A 17,174-nucleotide genomic window follows, 5' to 3' on the forward strand; every position below is an offset into this window, starting at 1 on the left:
AAACTTTTCTAGCCGAGAGTACATGGCACATAGAACCTAATCAGCATCATTGTGTTGGTGCACCGCTTTTATTTCCTCTTAACTGAATGAAAATTATTGCACGTTGTGATTTCGCGAGCGCATTTCTCATGCGCACCTGTCGCGTGTTTTGCAATTTTGCAGGAGTAAGGACCGTCCGCGCTTGAGAGAGAGGGACCGGTCACAAGAGCGATCGTCACGCCAAAAGAAATCTATAGGCGTGACCGGTCGTGAGCGGGACTACAGAGACAGGAGACGCCAAAGGGACCGCTGCCGAAACAAGGAGAGGGAGCACGGCAGTCGCCACTAAATGTCCCTCTTCACCATCACGTGGTGAGCGTTTGCCGTGTTTCTTTTCCTACTTGAAATTCAATTCAGTAGGCGACTATTTACTTGGGTCTAACTCGCTAAAGCTTGACATGGGCATCAGAATGAGAACCAGAACGGTCCATAGGTTGCGACCTAATCCCTCCCACTTATCTTGAAACCTTGTTTCCAAATTCGGAGGCTGTGTGTCGTGATACTACGGGTGCTTCTGCACGCGACAGATGCTTGACATGAGAAAATGAGGCTTGGAGCAATGGGAATTGCATGCAAGAAATTTTATTTTTTCATGTGAAAACAAATCACTATTTCTTTCTTAAGTGTACCATGATAACTTGGTCAGGTAAGTCTACAAGACATTGCAATTTCCGGTTATGGTCATAACAAATTCGTGCAAGTGAAATTTGCATAATTACATCTATTGTAAAAAGCACTTTTCTAAAGCAAACCATAGTTTTCAGCAGAAAGAAGCATCGTCTGTTTGGTAAAATACCACGCACTGAGCTTACAGCATCAGAGGGAGGCTTTGCTTAATGTGACTCAGTCTTGAACGTTTTCTTGACTCGAGGCTTGAGACTAGAAGCAAAAAAAAATGAAAATGAAAATAAAGTACGGAACGTGGTTTCATCAGCTGTAGGAGAAAAAGAGAGAGAGAAAGAAGAGGACAGTGAAATGCACAGATTTGGAAAGGAAACAGCACGACACTGGAAATGCAAAGCACGACACCCACCTAGAATTTCAGGTTGCGACGGCAATGAAGCGGTCACCAACAGATTGCCGGACGACCGATGCGCTGATGATGTGTCCGTAATCGTCCACAATCCCAACATTCACTTGGATACGGTAAGTGCGGCAACTCCTCAGACTGATCTGCAAGACAAAGGAGGGCAGTTTCTGGTGTTGAGCTTTTAGTTCGGAGTGGGGAAGGGAAGGCCTTGGTCTAGCGAACAGACTGCATGCTCATTTTTCATTATTCTTATGACATACATATTTACAAACAAATTGACTCTCCCTCCCAGCCTTGCGAAAAGGGATGTCCAGCAAAGGTGTTGAAAACCAACACTGCAACTGCTAAGGGGGTTATGCGATGCTTTATTGCTTGAGAGTAATGGTAATTGTGACAGCACGCTGCCCCCTATAGCGGTGCTGCAACAACATTGAAGTCATTTGTTAGGCTGGTTCTTTTACATACGAAATGCTAGGAACGTCGCTCCTCACGTTGCATGTTGCCATCACTGTGGCAGCTTGCGCAGCAATAATCGTTACCGGGAAATGTATGCAGGGAGCACCACGTGCATCGCAGTGTTGTCAGGACCGCCTCATCAATTATGTGGTTTCGATGATTGCTTTGCGCTTGTTCTTTATTGAAATATATATTGTTTTGTATACGTTGCATGAGCGATTACAGAGAATGTACGCACTGTTCACTTCGTTTTGCTAACTGATTGAAGCCTGTACCACACTGGGGTAGGGGCCACTGCTCTTGTCTTAGTACTGTCGCCAGGATGGGTCCACAATTTTGACGATAGATGCGAACATGAAAAATGGTGACCAAATAGAGGCTAACAGCTTCGCTGTAAAATCAAAATCCAGCCTGCTTGAAGCACCAATACTTTCGTGTGCGACTGGGCAGCCTACTCAACCCGAGTGGAGTGCCCACTTACCTGTAAGTAAAGCAGTTTAAACTGCATTCAGCGAACCGATAGCGTTCGCCATGCACAATAGTATGAACGGCACCAAACACTTCATGAATTAGTTCGGCACAAAACTGGCCTGGCACCTCCTGCACTCTCAACAGGCTCCGAAAGCATGGGGATTCAATTTTTTTTTTTATACCACTCGCTATTTGTTACCAGAGTCTAGTCAAACCCACAACCTCGTGCTATCAAGCCACACTGCACAAACCCTGTACAAAATGAATCAAACGCGAACATAGAGGCATGTCAGTGTTCCACTGGTGAAGGAAATGACAATGCAGGCCATCCTGAAACAAGCTAAGGGTGCATACACATTGAACCTGCCGGTGCCATGCTGTCGGTAGTACTCATCGCTTTCTCTCCCTACTTAAGGACAGGGGTTCATTGAGCAGAATGCAATTGTGTATTTTTTCATTGAGTCATAATTGAGTAAAGCATGTTGTTTCGGATTTCATTGTTTCGGATTACATGAGAATCCGTTCCCACAGATTCCCATGTAAATTTAAGTACGGAAGTGCCACCGTTCATGAAATTTTCTACCTGCACTCGCACTGTTTCGGTAAATACTCTGCGACGGTGCCTGACGCTGCGTCGGGATCATTGCAAACTAGGTAACGTATTCCGCAACTCTTCTTAGTCGTTCTGCGTGGGAATGAAGCAGGCCGTCAACGCACAAAGAATTCGCTTCTTTTTCTTTTTTTTTTGATGGGGGGGGGGAGGGGCGTGGCGAAAGGTGTGTACCGATCGAAGATCGTGCGCACGCGTTTCTGATTTTTTATTTGTTCAGCATCTCTCCTATATGACAATATTGCACGAAACAAGGGCCAGGACTGCGTATACTTAAAGCGGTTGTTGATGACTGCGCGTGCGAGTTTCCCGACAGCACGCGAAAGCGCTGGAAACGGGGCGCGCTGGCACACTCACCGTCCCGCTCACACATTGTAAATCGACACTACTGAAATGTTTCCGTGTCATGTGGCCTTTTTGACAAGCATTCCGCAACTAAGCTGGTGCATGGAGCCATGTATCTCGTCTTGAATGCACACATAGCGGCTAGGGGGGTACTGAGCTTTTTTTACATCCGAACGTTACCGATTAAGTGATTGGTTGCAATTCTCCTACATCGCGTATTAATTACAAAACGTAAGGAGAAATAGTAATCTTTGCGGCGCCGGTTACATCGCAGACTAACTTTTATAGTATGCGGCGGGCCTCTTACGGCGCGCTTGTCTGTACGCAGAGTCGCTTGGCCTGGACAGCCGCGCTTGTCGTCTCTCGTATTCCACGCCATATTATATGGCCAGCGTTAAACGTAGCCTCTCCTTCGACATCGCATCGCTGCGTGTCCTTGGAAAGGTCAAGGACCGCGCTTAGAGATACCAGAGGCCCGTAGGCCACCTGCATCTGCAGGTGCGCACGCTTTCGTCTCGCCTCATCACCTCTATCCCCGCCATATTGAAACGTTCTCCGCGCCACCTATAGGCGCTGGAAAGTGCGAATCACTCGGATGCATTACATTTCATTAAAATCGGTCCATGAGTGTTCTCAGAAAAACGATTTTTTTTTTTGCGTTGAACAGGCCGCGTCGGAGTTGGGGCCGAGGTAAATATGAGGCTGGGTGCCTCAATGCGCGCCTCCTGCCCCGCTCCGTGCAGGGTGGCCGCATTCTTGGAACGGATCGTTTCTGCGCCGCCCGGCTTTTATGCGAAGCATATTACGAGGGCTCAACCCAGCTCCTCAGGCGCGGCGGTGACCATGAAATCACGTGACACCGTGACGTCACGACAGAGGAGAAGTGGCTTTGGCTCAACTCTTGCAAGACGGGCTGGGTGGGAATCGAACCAGGGTCTCCGGAGTGTGGGACGGAGACGCTACCACTGAGCCACGAGTACAACGCTTCAAAGCGGTACAAAAGCGCCTCTAGTGAATGCGGTGTTGCCTTAGAAACGCGCTGTTTCTAAGGCGTGCGTCTCTTGCTCAGGCGCACATTTCGTTGCCGCGCCGAACGCTGCTTTGCTCGACGCTCACCGCGTCCAATGCGGGGCGCGTAGTCGCTGCCCTGTAGCCCATTGTCTTACACCCCTTGGCGGGTCGACGGGAACGCTGTCGCGTTCCACTCTTGAAGGCGAAGAAGTAATGCATGAGTTGTTTCTTCGTCTAGCCGAACCAAATATAGCCAAGCAACAGCAGTTCACCAGGCTAAACAGTGGTTCAACAACTAAAATAAAGGCTAGTATGCTTCGCATCCTGGGCTTAACCTTACCTAAGCCACAGCCATTTTTTTCCATCTCACTTTCAACGGCCACTGCGTTGTGAATTTTGCAAGGTTACCAGATGCTGCGCGCTGCGGTTCTCTAATACTTCGACAAATGGCTGGCGATTTTTTTCATGTTCCAGACATCGAAAAGGAAGGCTTCTATGGACGGTGAAGATTAAACAGTACAATTACGTGTCCGTGGGTAGTGCGAGTAAGCCTTACAAAAATGCCTATTAACATTATTTAGAACTTCTACCAACTTTCTATTTACTTTATTGACAGTCTATTTACATTTACATTCTGGTAAGATTTGTTCATACACTGCCAAAATACTTCTTTCTTACTTTTGTATAAAGAATACTTTTAATACACAGTCAATAGACTTCCTTATTACTTTTGTATAAAAATATTTTAAATAAGCCGTTAAAAGACTTCCTTCATACTTTTTACATAGAATATTTTAAGTTCCCCGTCAACATGTCTTCTAGCTTCTGTCTATATAACAACTTTAGCACTGCGTCAAAAGGCTCGTTACTTTTGTGTAAAGAATGCTTTACTATACATCATGAAATTTTTTATGCGAAGCATATTACGAGGGCTCAACCCAGCTCCTCAGGCGCGGCGGTGACCATGAAATCACGTGACACCGTGACGTCACGACAGAGGAGAACCGGCGCTCCAACTCCCGCCGTCGCTCGCGGCGTCGCGCCCCGCATCGGACGCGGTGCGCGTCGAGCAACGCAGCGTTCGGCGCGACAACGAAATGTGCGCCTGAGCAAGCGCCGCACGCCTGAGCCGACGCCGACGACACCGGCTTTTCTGCGACACGAGCTCCTTAACGCTGTCGCGTTAAAATAAAGGCTAGTATGCTTCGCATCCTGGGCTTAACCTTAGCTAAGCCACAGCCATTTTTTTTTTCTCAAGGACATGTATCCTCAGTGCGTCCACAGCTCTTACTGTTTGCCGAAATATATTTAGAAAGGGAAGTAACTTGAGAGTTCTTGATAATTTTTTCTAACACACATTAATGCCGATAGGTGACATACTCAGGAATCAAGCTCTTTGTTTTAAATCGTAGCCCCAATCCAAGTCGGTAGCGAATTGTTGACGGAACGCTACTAAAATGTTTAAAGAAATATGTTCGTAAACTGTTAGAACTAATCTTTTTAAAGGTTCTACTGGACTACGTGAGCGTGCGGTGACGTCAGCACACTCCGAGAAATTTGTTTGCGCTGCACCACCTGACAGGTGTGATAGCTGAGAACCTTGCAGGCCGCCCACCAGCTGCCCAGCTTCATCCCGGCCTTAGGGCTGGTTAACTAAAAGCCGATTTACGCTTGAGCCGTGACGCGTGCGGTCTTGCAGAAAACTGCACATTTCGCCCACCGGTTTACAAATTTCGGTCTACGCTGGGCTCGCACATGCAGTGTAAACCGAAATGTGCGTACCAGTCTGCGAAATGCGCAAATTCTCACCCCGCCACATGCGTGGTACGGGCAGGCGGGTGCTGCGGCGTGGAGCTCGAGCGTAAATCGGCCCTTAACCCGCACTGCTATTGCAAGGCCGCCAATTAGCTTTGCAACGAGGTAATCAGTTCAGTGCACTCCGCGATATAAATAGCACGCTCTAAGTTGGGACGTGTATGCACAGTATCGTCACGCTATTTGTTAAAAAGAAGAAAAAAGAGCCGGAACTCATGGTAACACGGTGCTGGAACATTGTCGCTCAAATATCCAGAAGGCTGCAATATACAGCTGCTGCTGAGCGAGCGCGAGTGTCGACCTGAGTAAGCGCACAGGTAGAACAGAAAGAAAAACCTGGACTCTGGGCAGGTAACACGTTTCTGTGAAAAAAAATGAAATTACCCTTACCGTATAAAAAAGAAATGTAGCTTTGTGCGCGTCCCTATTCGCTCGCTTTCGTCCCTGCCTCCTACCGACGGCTTCTGCACGTTAAAGGTAACTAATAGGACGTTGCACCTAAGTGAAGGCAAAGTAACTATGCCAACTGATCTGCTTTACGGCGATGATAGCTTGCTGTGTGTGAAAACAGATTGAAAATAAATAATTACGCACTCCTAATATTCAGTGATTTCGCTTCACAACACGGCGACAAAATTTTGAGCTCCAACAAGCGGTCACCATGACATCCGTAATTATGGCATTCCAGATACCAAGAGCCAGGATATCAAAGGCCATGATTCTGCCGTGCTTCGGGCGCCTGAAAACTGCTAACGTCATAGCCGCCACGCTTCGGACATGTATTTGAATATAAAAATATTGCTACAATAGGCTTCAGCATTATTTTGCGCTGGGCGCCTTGGAGCAAAATTTTGTCTTTGAAAGCGACAAGCGCTAAAGGATGTTCTTGCGCAAAATAGGATAACCACATAATTTATTTAATACATTATTTTAGAGCGCAGCTCTTTGGCGTCCGTTCCTGGGTTTCGCGTCGTCGTCGGCGTTGTCGTCGTCGGCGTCGGCCTCGTAACCAGCTCGCCGACGAATCTGCTGCTCCGCCGCCGCGCATGCGCGCTGTCGGCTCTCCGGGCGAGGGAGGATGATGGAAGGGAGGAGGAGAGATTGTGGAGGAGGGCTGGCTACACAAATGGCTCTTTGGCGTCCGTTCCTGGGTTTCGCGTCGTCGTCTGCCTCGTAACCAGCTCGCCGACGAATCTGCTCCGCCGCCGCGCATGCGCGCTGTCGGCTCTCCGGGCGAGGGAGGATGATGGAAGGGAGGAGGAGAGATTGTGGAGGAGGGCTGGCTACACAAATGGCTCTTTGGCGTCCGTTCCTGGGTTTCGCGTCGTCGTCGGCGTTATCGTCGGCCTCGTAACCAGCTCCGCCCCCCTTTCATCCCCCCAGCGCTAGCAGCGACCGACTGATACCGCTTTCGTGAGTCCGCTACCGCACTCACGAAAGACGTCGTGCACTTCCTGCAACTCGCATTAACCGTCCATCGATCCACACCGATGTTAGTAGTGGGGGACTTTAATGTTGACATAAAGACAAACAGCAATTTCCTAACACTTATGCGGGAGAACATCCCGTTCCTCTCACTCGTAACGCGTCCCACGGCTGTGACAACCTCGCGAGGCACTTGTATAGATCTCGTCTTTGAGAATCAAGCATTGGTGTACCAAGTCGAACATATATCAGTCTATTTCTCCGACCACAAAGCTTCCTTCATGACTGTCAAGAACTGTTAGTGGAGTCTTTGTTAAAGGAATACGTGTGAAAAATAAAAAAAAATTCTGTGATAGCGCATACATGTGTTGCTCGATTTCTTTGCCTCAATCTATCAAAAAGGTGAAACAGCTTATTTGCTGCGCTCAAATTTCGCATTAGGAAGTAACGTAATCGTCGGTAATTTTTCTATGTTTATTACATTTGGAGAAAAAAAAAGCCGGCTTTCAGAACAATATTTGCCTCGAAATATGAAAATATACAGTCCGTAAATGCACAACAAGATTGAGCCGGCTGTCTCGTCAGGTTTTATTTTTTCAACCTCTGCCACGAGGTACATTCCTCCAAGTGCAGTTCGCAGAAAGGGGAGCGCACAAAAAAGCCGGCCATATCTTTCACCGAGGGGCGACGAATGTCTAGGTGTGAGTCATAATACCATCCCAAGGCGGGAGCGAGGGGGGAATATTTCGGCGTAGAAAGGGGCTTCAGTTCCGCGGCGGTAAAGGCGAAGCCGATGGATGGAAAGGATGACACCTGCCTATCTCGTGCATGCACACAAATTTGACAGTGGTCCGAGTCGAGGCAAAGCAGGAGCCCGTCGCAATCGACCGTACCACGCCAGGTTCGCATAGGAACTGATTGCAATGCTTCGTGATTTGGGAGAAGGAACGTACGCTTAATTCTGTGCTGCAGAATTAAGCGTGCTTTCCCTCTCCCAAATCACGAAGAATCGCCATCAGTTCCTTTGCGCCGCCGGCATGGTACGGTCGGAACGATGTAGGTGTTTCGTCGCGCATTGTAGCAGCAATTATTTCGATATTTTTGCTGCTGTTATGCTTATGCTGTGTTGTGGCTAATTCATCGTTGCAAGCCGACCAGTAACGTGTTTGCGAAGCCCGCGGTGCATTCTTCGTTCCGTGATGTGAACGTTTCTGCAGCTTCTCTGCCAGCTGCGATGCAGTGTCGTGTGAGGTGATTTAATATTGGCACCCTCCGTGTTTTAAACTGCACACGGCACAAATAGCGAACAGCGGTTCCTCAAGACAGCACTGCGTTGAAGTTTCATCTGTCTCCAAATTATAATAGAAGATATGTTCTTTACTATCATTCTTCATAAACATATTATTTTGATGTTATATTGCTTCAGTTTCTTACGCCGCATTTTGGCAAGTTATTATTGCGCGAACAGTAACGACGTGAAATGTGTTAAGAACGATTTTCTTGCATACTTTAGCTATGCCGCGTCATGCGGTTCGCTTGAAGTTCCTATAAACACGAAGCGTAAAAATACTTCGTTTTCACAGCGTTCGCAATGACTTAATGTCTGGTAAATATTGTCTGATCATGAACTCATTGTTTGCTCTTTCCTACTCTGGCTGTACAGGGTGAGGACGATGTACAGGACGGTTCACAATGACATACGGTTCAGCGAACCGGTTCACAATGACATAGGTTGCACTGGTTAGACAAGTGCGAATGTGAAAGAAAATCGTTCGCACTTGTCTAACCACTGCAACTTATGTCATTGTGAACCGGTAGTTTTTGACACTGATATTTTGTTTTCGAGTAAAAATAAACGAACACGTCAAATTACAGAAGCGTTCCATGTAATAAGGCGAGCTTAAAGATGAATAAGTCAGCGATCGGTTGCTATCACCGACAAAGAATTCGTATTCTTGAATACTGCTTCTATAACAGCGAAAATGACCGTAATCAGACTTTCTTCTCCTTGGGGCATTTTGTCATTTGTGCCGCATTTTTTTTTTTAAACAAGACGTAATGGCCAGCCAGAAATCAGGAAGCGAGAACGGGAGTATTCTGTAAGGGTCCAACAAATGGACATGTCGATTTCGTCCACTGCTAAAGTTCTGCTCAGCTGGGCTGGAGTGCGCGTCAGAAGGAAACAGGCGGCTGCAGCCAATTCAGCAGCAGACGAAATGGAAATGCCGACTAGGTGGCCACTTGTAGAATAGCCTCCTCCCCCAGGTAGCGACGAGTATAATTGTAAGACCCCGTTCCTCCCTGGGCTAACAAAAAATCGTACAGGACAGTACGACTTGTAGCACCCACGCCGTCATGTCTTGCTCACGGATTCCCCAAATGTCACCGGGCCAGCTTTGAGCGATAGCACACTCCACTAGACTGAATATTTACGGCACTAGAGCTTGGTAAAACCCAGAGCCTTCTGACCAGGGTGTTAGTGCAAAGCGTACGCTTCTTCAAACTCGCCAAGTATTGTGCACCTTACGAACGGCGACCCAACTAGCAATCGCGACTAAAATGTGGAAGCGGTGAACGAACTCTTACCGGAGGCGGGTTCGGGATGTTTTTCTCGTTGGAGAAGAGCTTGAGCTTGGAAAACGACAGCACCCGGCCGTACAACCAGAAACCGGGCCGCGGTGAATCCGGGTGGCAGTACTGACCAGCTGCGCAAGTCCAAGGATACACTTTAGGGCTTAAATTCACTTCGCCAGAAACAGACAAACACAAAAATGTAAAGAAAAACGCCTCTCTCGGGAGGCGGCGATAAGGCCGACGACGATAGCGTCTCGCTCACACTTACCGCATTGGCGCCCAGTGTAATCCGTGAAGGTGAGCCAGACCGTGTACTGCCACTTATCCACCAAGTTTGTAATCCGAAACTCAGGCGCTGGCTTCATGAACCTGCATGCGAGGGAGATAGTCGAGGCACGGTTATTTTTGACGAACACCATTATCACGCGATGAATACGCAAGCACGTCTCGAAACGAGCAGCTATAACACGATGACTGCACGATGCCATGCTGAGAAAGACATGAACAGACAGCAATATGCCTGGGTCGTGCATAGGCGATTGTTCCTAGAATCTGAATTACGCCTTGCCTGTTGCCATGAACATGGGTGACCCAATAAGCTTGTCCTCAACACTGCTGAATCGGTGTAAACTGCAGGGATACTTTCTCAAATTGAGACGGTGATTATCGTTCGTGTCATTACTGTCCACTGTCTTTTTTTCAGACCAACATGTACACCACGATGTGGAAGGTGAGGCTTCTCGGCAGGAACGCTAATGTATGTTCGGAAAGCACCTGCCAACAACAGAAGCCAGCATGCTAACCTGTGGAGTAGGATATTTCAACGCTTCTGAAAGCGAACCGTTTTGGGATCGGCCCCTTGCACAATGGCGCGTAACCGCGTCGGCTGTAAAAAACACTCGCCTGCCCTGTGTGTGTATCAGCAGTTCTATCCTATGCAGCAGGAACTCGTGCTGGTTGACGAGGATGACATGGGGAAGCATGGCCGGCAGTCTCTCCACGATCGCCCGCTGTGGATCCACCTTCTTCTTGGGAGGGAACTGGGGCCAATCGCTCCAGTCGTGAACTTGGTCCGGGTGGTCACTAGGAAAGTCCACCGGACGGACGAGGTTTGGCTGAATCCAGATCTGTGGCTCGCTCCTAACGACGACGGCTGCGGTGCCGGAGGTAGACGGCACGCTTTCGATGTCCCTTGACTGGGACGCTCCGCCCGGACGCTCGCTCCTAACGAAGACGGCTGTGGTGCCCGAGGTGGACGGCACGCTTTCGATGTCCTTCGACTGGGACGGGCCGGCCAGTGGCTCGCTCCCAACGACGACGGCTGCGGCCCTGGAAGTGGACGGCACGCTTTTGATGTCCTTTGACTGGGACGGGCCGGCCGACGCGACGTCGCTGTTTCCGCTGTCACTGCCGGAAGAGCTGCTACTGCTGCTATCGTCGCTGCTGCTATCGTCGCTGCTGCTATCATCGCTGCTGCTGGTGCTCGTCGACAGCTTGCCACCGATTTCCATAAGCATGGCGTAGCCGTACAGACTAGGGTCGAGCCCAGCAGCAGCGGAGGTAGAAGCACGGCCCGAAGACGCCATCCTCGACGCACAAGTGGAGTTGGCGGAGTGTATCGTAGGGAGCGCGACTTCAGTAGGTCTCCGATGGTCGAGTAGCTGCCGTTTGCTCTGCAGCGACTTGTTTCATGGCGTGCTCGGGAAGTGTGCTACTGCAGAAGGCATGGGCATTGCTTTTTTTGCTATGTTGACGACTTTGAAAGTATTTGGCACGTGCCCACTCACGGGTTCGATTTCAATTGGTGCCCATTGGTGTATAGCTTAGTTGGCTTTTCAACATAGGCCTGTCCACGTTCTACGATTTTCTCCTCTCCCTCGAACCGCAGGTGGCCGAAAAACTTGTCTGGAATTTTTCCTTTGTTCTGACATACTGGACGAGCATGTACCCCCCCCTCCCCCCTTTCTTTTTTGGAGGACGTATGACCGGCGGGAAAGGACACTTCAAGGTCGATGGCCTGCTGTATTGCAAACTGAGTTATGGTGATTCAGCGGGTGTATATTCTCGGAAAGAGCATGGATAGCAGAGAATAAAGGAGACGAAATGGTATGGCACCTTAGCGTTTGACAGCTGCAAATCACCGTGATCTCTCGCAAAAGCAGCGCCTGCCTTTTTACGAATGTGTAAGGCCAGAGGGAAGCTAGATACTCGACTAGATTAGCTAGACTGGAAGAGAGAAGGGTGAGGGGAGGGTGAAAGTGGTTAGAATCGACGCAGTGAATTAACGAGGCCTCACCCAACACCCTCTAGAGAACTTAAGGCCTTCTGGCTGACCCTCTCCCCTTGAGCGACGTCACGCACAAGAGGCCAACATAGAAGTTCCGTGCAGCGTGCTACGAAGCTACGAGCGGCGCACCAGTTTTGAAAATGAAGCGCGGAAGATATACAATGGTTAACCCCGGCTATTCGTAGAAGACCGAGGGGACGAAAGCGGCGACAACAATTCAATTAGTTCCAGGAGCCCTGCCGTTCCTTGAATAGCTTCGGGTTCGGCATGCTCGGCAATGCTCTTGCATGCTTCCGAACGCACATTTTTTTCTAGACGTGACCAGTGCATGTAGTCTCAACACTAGAGGCATCTGTATAGGCATGGTATGTATCCTAGATGCCGCATATACGGGGTCATCATGTCTAAGCTTTCCGGAATGTTTTAAATTATGCCTGTTGCAGATAACGTAATTCCTGTCCTTCAGCTGGATTAGTCGAACAGGCGGACATTACTGGAAGGAGACATCAAAACACACATGTTAGAATAATTAACACAAATTCACTAATAAACTTCATAAATATTTACGGCATGTAGTGCGATTTAGGAATCGTAGCCGGTGAATTTACAAGGCATATCCACTTGTATCTCCAGGATGACACCGGTCTCGATATATAATTTCCCAAAGTGAGGGACAAAATACATGCGCGTTCTAGTTACTCTATTTTTCAACGCGTAAAAGTCCGTTTCGTTAAAAAGTCAGACAACAGTGAATTCTCACTGCGAGCTTGATGGCGCATATCTCAAAACTGGTGTCATTATGGAAATTTATTCCAAATGGATACACCTTGATGCAATCTGTGAAATGCAATTATATGCCATTATGTTATTAATTAAGAAGCTAACTTATGATTTTTTTTAAATTAGCAGATTATGTGTTTCGCTTTCAGCAGCGACTATGCCCGCCTCTCTGATTAATCCAGCTCAAGGACTGCAACTATGTCAACTGCAACAGGCGATTAAAAGAAATCAAAAATCCGGAAAACCTAAATATTATCATCCCGAAATATTTGGTATAGTGCTAGTTGTTGCGTAGCTTTAATGAAACCTGTCTCGTTTTGTAGTTATACCATCTATTGCCAACTCTATTTTTGGGAAGGTAAGCCCCGATTTGCGAAACTCATTTTTCTGAAAGATGTAGAGATATTCTTGGATTTTTTTATGGATACAACTTTCGCCCCTTTTCATGATGTTTAAATCCAATGGGTGATTTTCCATGTTCGGATTAAGGAAAAAAAAGAGAGACATTTTTCTGAAGTTATCCGAACTGGAAGCGGCGTTTCGCGAGCCTCTGTAATAGAAAGGCAGCTACAATTCGCGCGTGGAACTCCTAGGCGTATGCGAAGACATCTCACTCAAAGTCTTTGGAGCCACTCTTACCAAGTTCGGGAAAGTCCGCGCTTTCATCATAGTGACCTCGAATCGAGACAGAAGAAATTTCAGACCAGCGCGACCATCGACTGTGCAAGTGATTAGTCAACATCATTTGTACTACATCGGCGGCGTCAACTCTGTCAATAATTGAACTCCTTTTTTTTTGTTTCTTGAAGTGACATGAGCCGGTAATGTGCAGGGATTCCTTTTACTCAATTCTGCGACTTTCGTATCATCTACACAACCGAAGACTGGCCGATCGCGGTGATAATTAATGCGGGCGGATCGAAATAAGGAATATAATTGGAATAGAAACATCCCATTATCGCGGCCCTGGACGCACTTCCTAATAGAAACTGCGATAACGGTAGAGATATCGCGACTTAGCGCACGCAATGTCAAGATGTCGAGAACGCTGCCTGTTCTCGTGTCGGTGTACGACATCTTTTGTGTCTGACAATGGATGACGCGAACATGGATGCACAACCAACGTATATGCAAGTGAGCCATCGCCGGCCGTCTGTGGCGGATGCTGACCAGCTGCTGTGGCTGCGTTCAGGGCCTTAAAGACCACGAGAGAAAAAGTGCTTAGAGGTGTGCGGATATACTTACAGACCAACCCACAGACTCTAAACGAAAGGTTGATTCGGGCAGTGGTCTCGTCAAGTGGTTGATTCCGTTTTTTACCCATTATTCATTCCGCGAAGTTTTCCATCAAATAAGTTGAATCGAAATTATTTATACGTCACGAGTCCCCCAGGGAGCTTACGCTGCTTCTTGTCGATGAACGTAGGCACGCTTTTATTGACCGCAACATTTCGTATGACAAACAGTGCGATTAAAAACGACAGGGTCAGGCGCCAGTAACGTTCCGTTTCCCATGCAACGCTTGCCATAGGCACAAGTTTATTCCCGAGCAATGTGGTGGAGATTGACTGGTTCCGAGTGTCCTTGTTTTCAGGAAATAAAGATCTCCTCATGTCGTTCTTCGCCATTAACTTCCACACAGACTGGCACGTTAACACTTGCTCGGCATCGCACGTTCATTCATACACACCGTTCGATAGCATATCTGGATAACGCGGTATAGGGACGACGGGAAGCCGTTTTGAAAAAAAAAAAACACAGCGAAATAAACAATATCGCACCCCAGCCATGGTGTCCATGAACTGCCGGTCGGCAAAGGATGATGTACGAATTTTTCGTCGACTACTTCAAAAGTAATATCTAAATCAAATTCTGGGCTTTTCTCAGGCAAATCTTATTGGAGACAGGGTGGAGGGGGCGACTCCGGATTATTTTGACCATTTCTGGTTCTTCTGCGTCTACCCAATTAGCGGTAGCTGGGAGTTCCCATTTCGCCTGCATCACAATGCGGCCGCCCCAGCCACGATTCGATCCATCGACCTCGTGCTGCAAAGCCACCACGACGGTTAAAAAGTAATTTACTGCTCGCAATATTTAAGTGCCCAGTTTTCTCATTCTCTCTATCATGTTAGTTCAGATGCTTTGCGCAGCACAGATCGACAGAGGCAGGCTCGACTAATGCGCGGGATTTGCTATAAGTCAATAAGTATTTTGAAGCTACGAAAGAAAGCGGTTGGTGTGCATAAAACGCACCTCTGTGTGCATGGAAGTTTCCCTGATATGACTGTCCTGTCTAAAGCGAAGCCGTGTCATACATGAAAAAGACGAACACGGGACACATGCTGGTCTTATACGTTTCTTTCGAAAAACGTCCGCAGGCCAAGCTCTGCCTACGTCATAGCCAACAATAACGCCCAAGATGTTGCAGATGTCCATCACTTTCAAGAAATTCGAATTCTTTTGTGGTTGAGATTAGCGAAGAGAGATAGTGATCGCTCTTGAATTAAATTGGAGAGGTTAATACCTGGCGGAAGGCCCACAGCACGTTATTACCCCCGTGATAGCGATGATAACTGAAATGATACACAAGACTCAAGGAACATGCACGACAATTAACACACGTGGGACGCACGCATAAAAGTAAAAACCGCTTTCGTAGCGCATAATTCTCGGGGCCTGCTGCGGCTCTCACTGACTGCCGTTTTCAAAAATGCCTTTCCTGCTTGCAACCCCGGGCCAAAACGGCGCAGATATAAAATTTGGGAGCGCACGGGCATTTTGTTTTTGCGCCTTGTCAGCAAGGTGAATGTTTCTTTCAATCCTTGCATTTACTAAAATGTTCAATGATTTCAACTTCTCTTGAAGTGCAGCAGGCATTGGTGTGGGACATTCGGGACGCCTCATCTACGATGTGATTGTGTGATCGGTCAGTCTTGGCTTCCGCGGGAACTTGCGGGTCTAGGCCCACTTGTCACGCGGCCATTCGTCATAGGCCGGCTCCCCATAGCAAGACTGGTCAGAAAGGTGTACTTGTCGTAGGGGATATCATACGATAACTTCTCGTGGCACCGGACTTTTCGTCGCGTGGAAAAGCCGAGTTCGGAGCTGGTTTGCGATGCGACCAGCAATTTGTTTTGCTTTCCCCACGTCCCCTTAGCAAGAAAAGTGATTTTGAAGGCCTCGTTGAAGCGCCCCTCACGAGGTCTGGCCATCTTGAGCTGACAAGCTCACTGCATACAATGCGCGCTAACGACCGTGTCTGATCGCTTCGCGCCGCGCACAGAGCTTAAATTTCAAGCGAAACGCTGTTTGCCCTTAGCCTCGCGGGGGCCGCGCGGCTACATGCATGTCATTGCTGTGACGTCACTCACATTCACACGTGACTTTGACATTTAATTGAGGCAACATCAGTTATTTCTTCAAACTGTTGCTTCAATAGACAGATTCATTTTTCGAGAAATATTAAAACATCAAACCGAAGGTCTGCGTGTTTCGGTTTTACTTCGTGCTGTAGCGAGAGAGATGTATACTTCCATTTCGGGAGCTTGCTTTCTTGTCATTTTCTACCGTATTCCAGCGCCGCCCTCTTTCATCCTCTCGCGTCTGCCTCAGTGTTCGTGGCTGTGGCACTGACTTATACCGCATAAAATAAACCTGGAAGCTGCTGCTCTACTACTGTACCCGCGTATTTGTATGAGCGATTAAACCCGACTTACTTGTACCGCTAATAAGGTGTTGCCGAGCGCGCAAAAATCGTCCGCTGAGCGAAACGAAATAAGCGAAACAGCTCGCGCGTGGGACCGTCGCTGGAAGTGGGCCACTCAACAAAAAACCTGAGAGAAAGGGAAACAAAAAAGGAAGGCGGGGCCCGTGACTTATTCGTCACGCGTTTCTCATGGTGCGATGTGGTAGATTGGGGGGAAGGAATTTCGCTTGCGGAGGCTAGAGGGGGGTCAAATGGACAGAGTGTCTATGTTGGCTGAAACGCTCGCATCCTGAGATTATGGGTTGGCGGCACTTAATATAATTCTTTCTCTGCTATGAATGAACTAACGTGAAAAATTATTGTAGTAGAACACTCCTTAGAGGGCACGTGACAATTGCCAGTATATAACCGAAATTTATTTGTGGGCTACTGAAGGGCGCCTAAAAGAGCCGTCAAACTTGCGAAAAATGATTTTTTTTAAAACTAGTGGCTCATTTTCTTCAGATGGGGTGAGACATTGCCAGGTGGCATGAAATAATTGCAAACAGGGCACTCATGAACTTGTATGCTTCTGGATGAAGTTGATGAAGTTGAGAGTATGATGGAAGCCCGTCTGGTCGGGTTG

General features: G+C 48.0%; 2 protein-coding genes across 3 annotated transcripts; both read right to left on the bottom strand.

The window, feature by feature from the left end:
* Positions 1 to 599: 599 nt before the first annotated feature.
* Positions 600 to 10,200, bottom strand: LOC139057881 (uncharacterized). Of its 2 annotated transcripts, none has more exons than XM_070536647.1 (4): positions 10,045 to 10,200; positions 9,789 to 9,907; positions 1,073 to 1,212; positions 600 to 918 (listed from the first exon to the last, which is right to left on the bottom strand). In XM_070536647.1, the coding sequence occupies exons 1-3, from the start codon at positions 10,193 to 10,195 to the stop codon at positions 1,081 to 1,083; spliced, it is 402 nt and encodes a 133-aa protein (XP_070392748.1). In that variant the 5' UTR covers positions 10,196 to 10,200; the 3' UTR covers positions 600 to 918; positions 1,073 to 1,080. The 2 variants fall into 2 exon arrangements, with proteins under 2 accessions (XP_070392748.1, XP_070392749.1); XM_070536648.1 differs by having other exon boundaries at positions 600 to 973.
* Positions 10,201 to 10,333: 133 nt separating this feature from the next.
* Positions 10,334 to 11,891, bottom strand: LOC139057736 (secreted protein C-like). The gene is made up of 3 exons (XM_070536486.1): positions 11,548 to 11,891; positions 10,680 to 11,439; positions 10,334 to 10,391 (listed from the first exon to the last, which is right to left on the bottom strand). Exons 2-3 carry the CDS (start codon positions 11,360 to 11,362, stop codon positions 10,334 to 10,336), a joined length of 741 nt encoding a protein of 246 aa, XP_070392587.1. The 5' UTR covers positions 11,363 to 11,439; positions 11,548 to 11,891.
* Positions 11,892 to 17,174: the final 5,283 nt, after the last annotated feature.

This window comes from Dermacentor albipictus, chromosome 3, assembly GCF_038994185.2.
Source record: "Dermacentor albipictus isolate Rhodes 1998 colony chromosome 3, USDA_Dalb.pri_finalv2, whole genome shotgun sequence".
Taxonomy (NCBI): Eukaryota; Metazoa; Arthropoda; class Arachnida; order Ixodida; family Ixodidae; genus Dermacentor; species Dermacentor albipictus.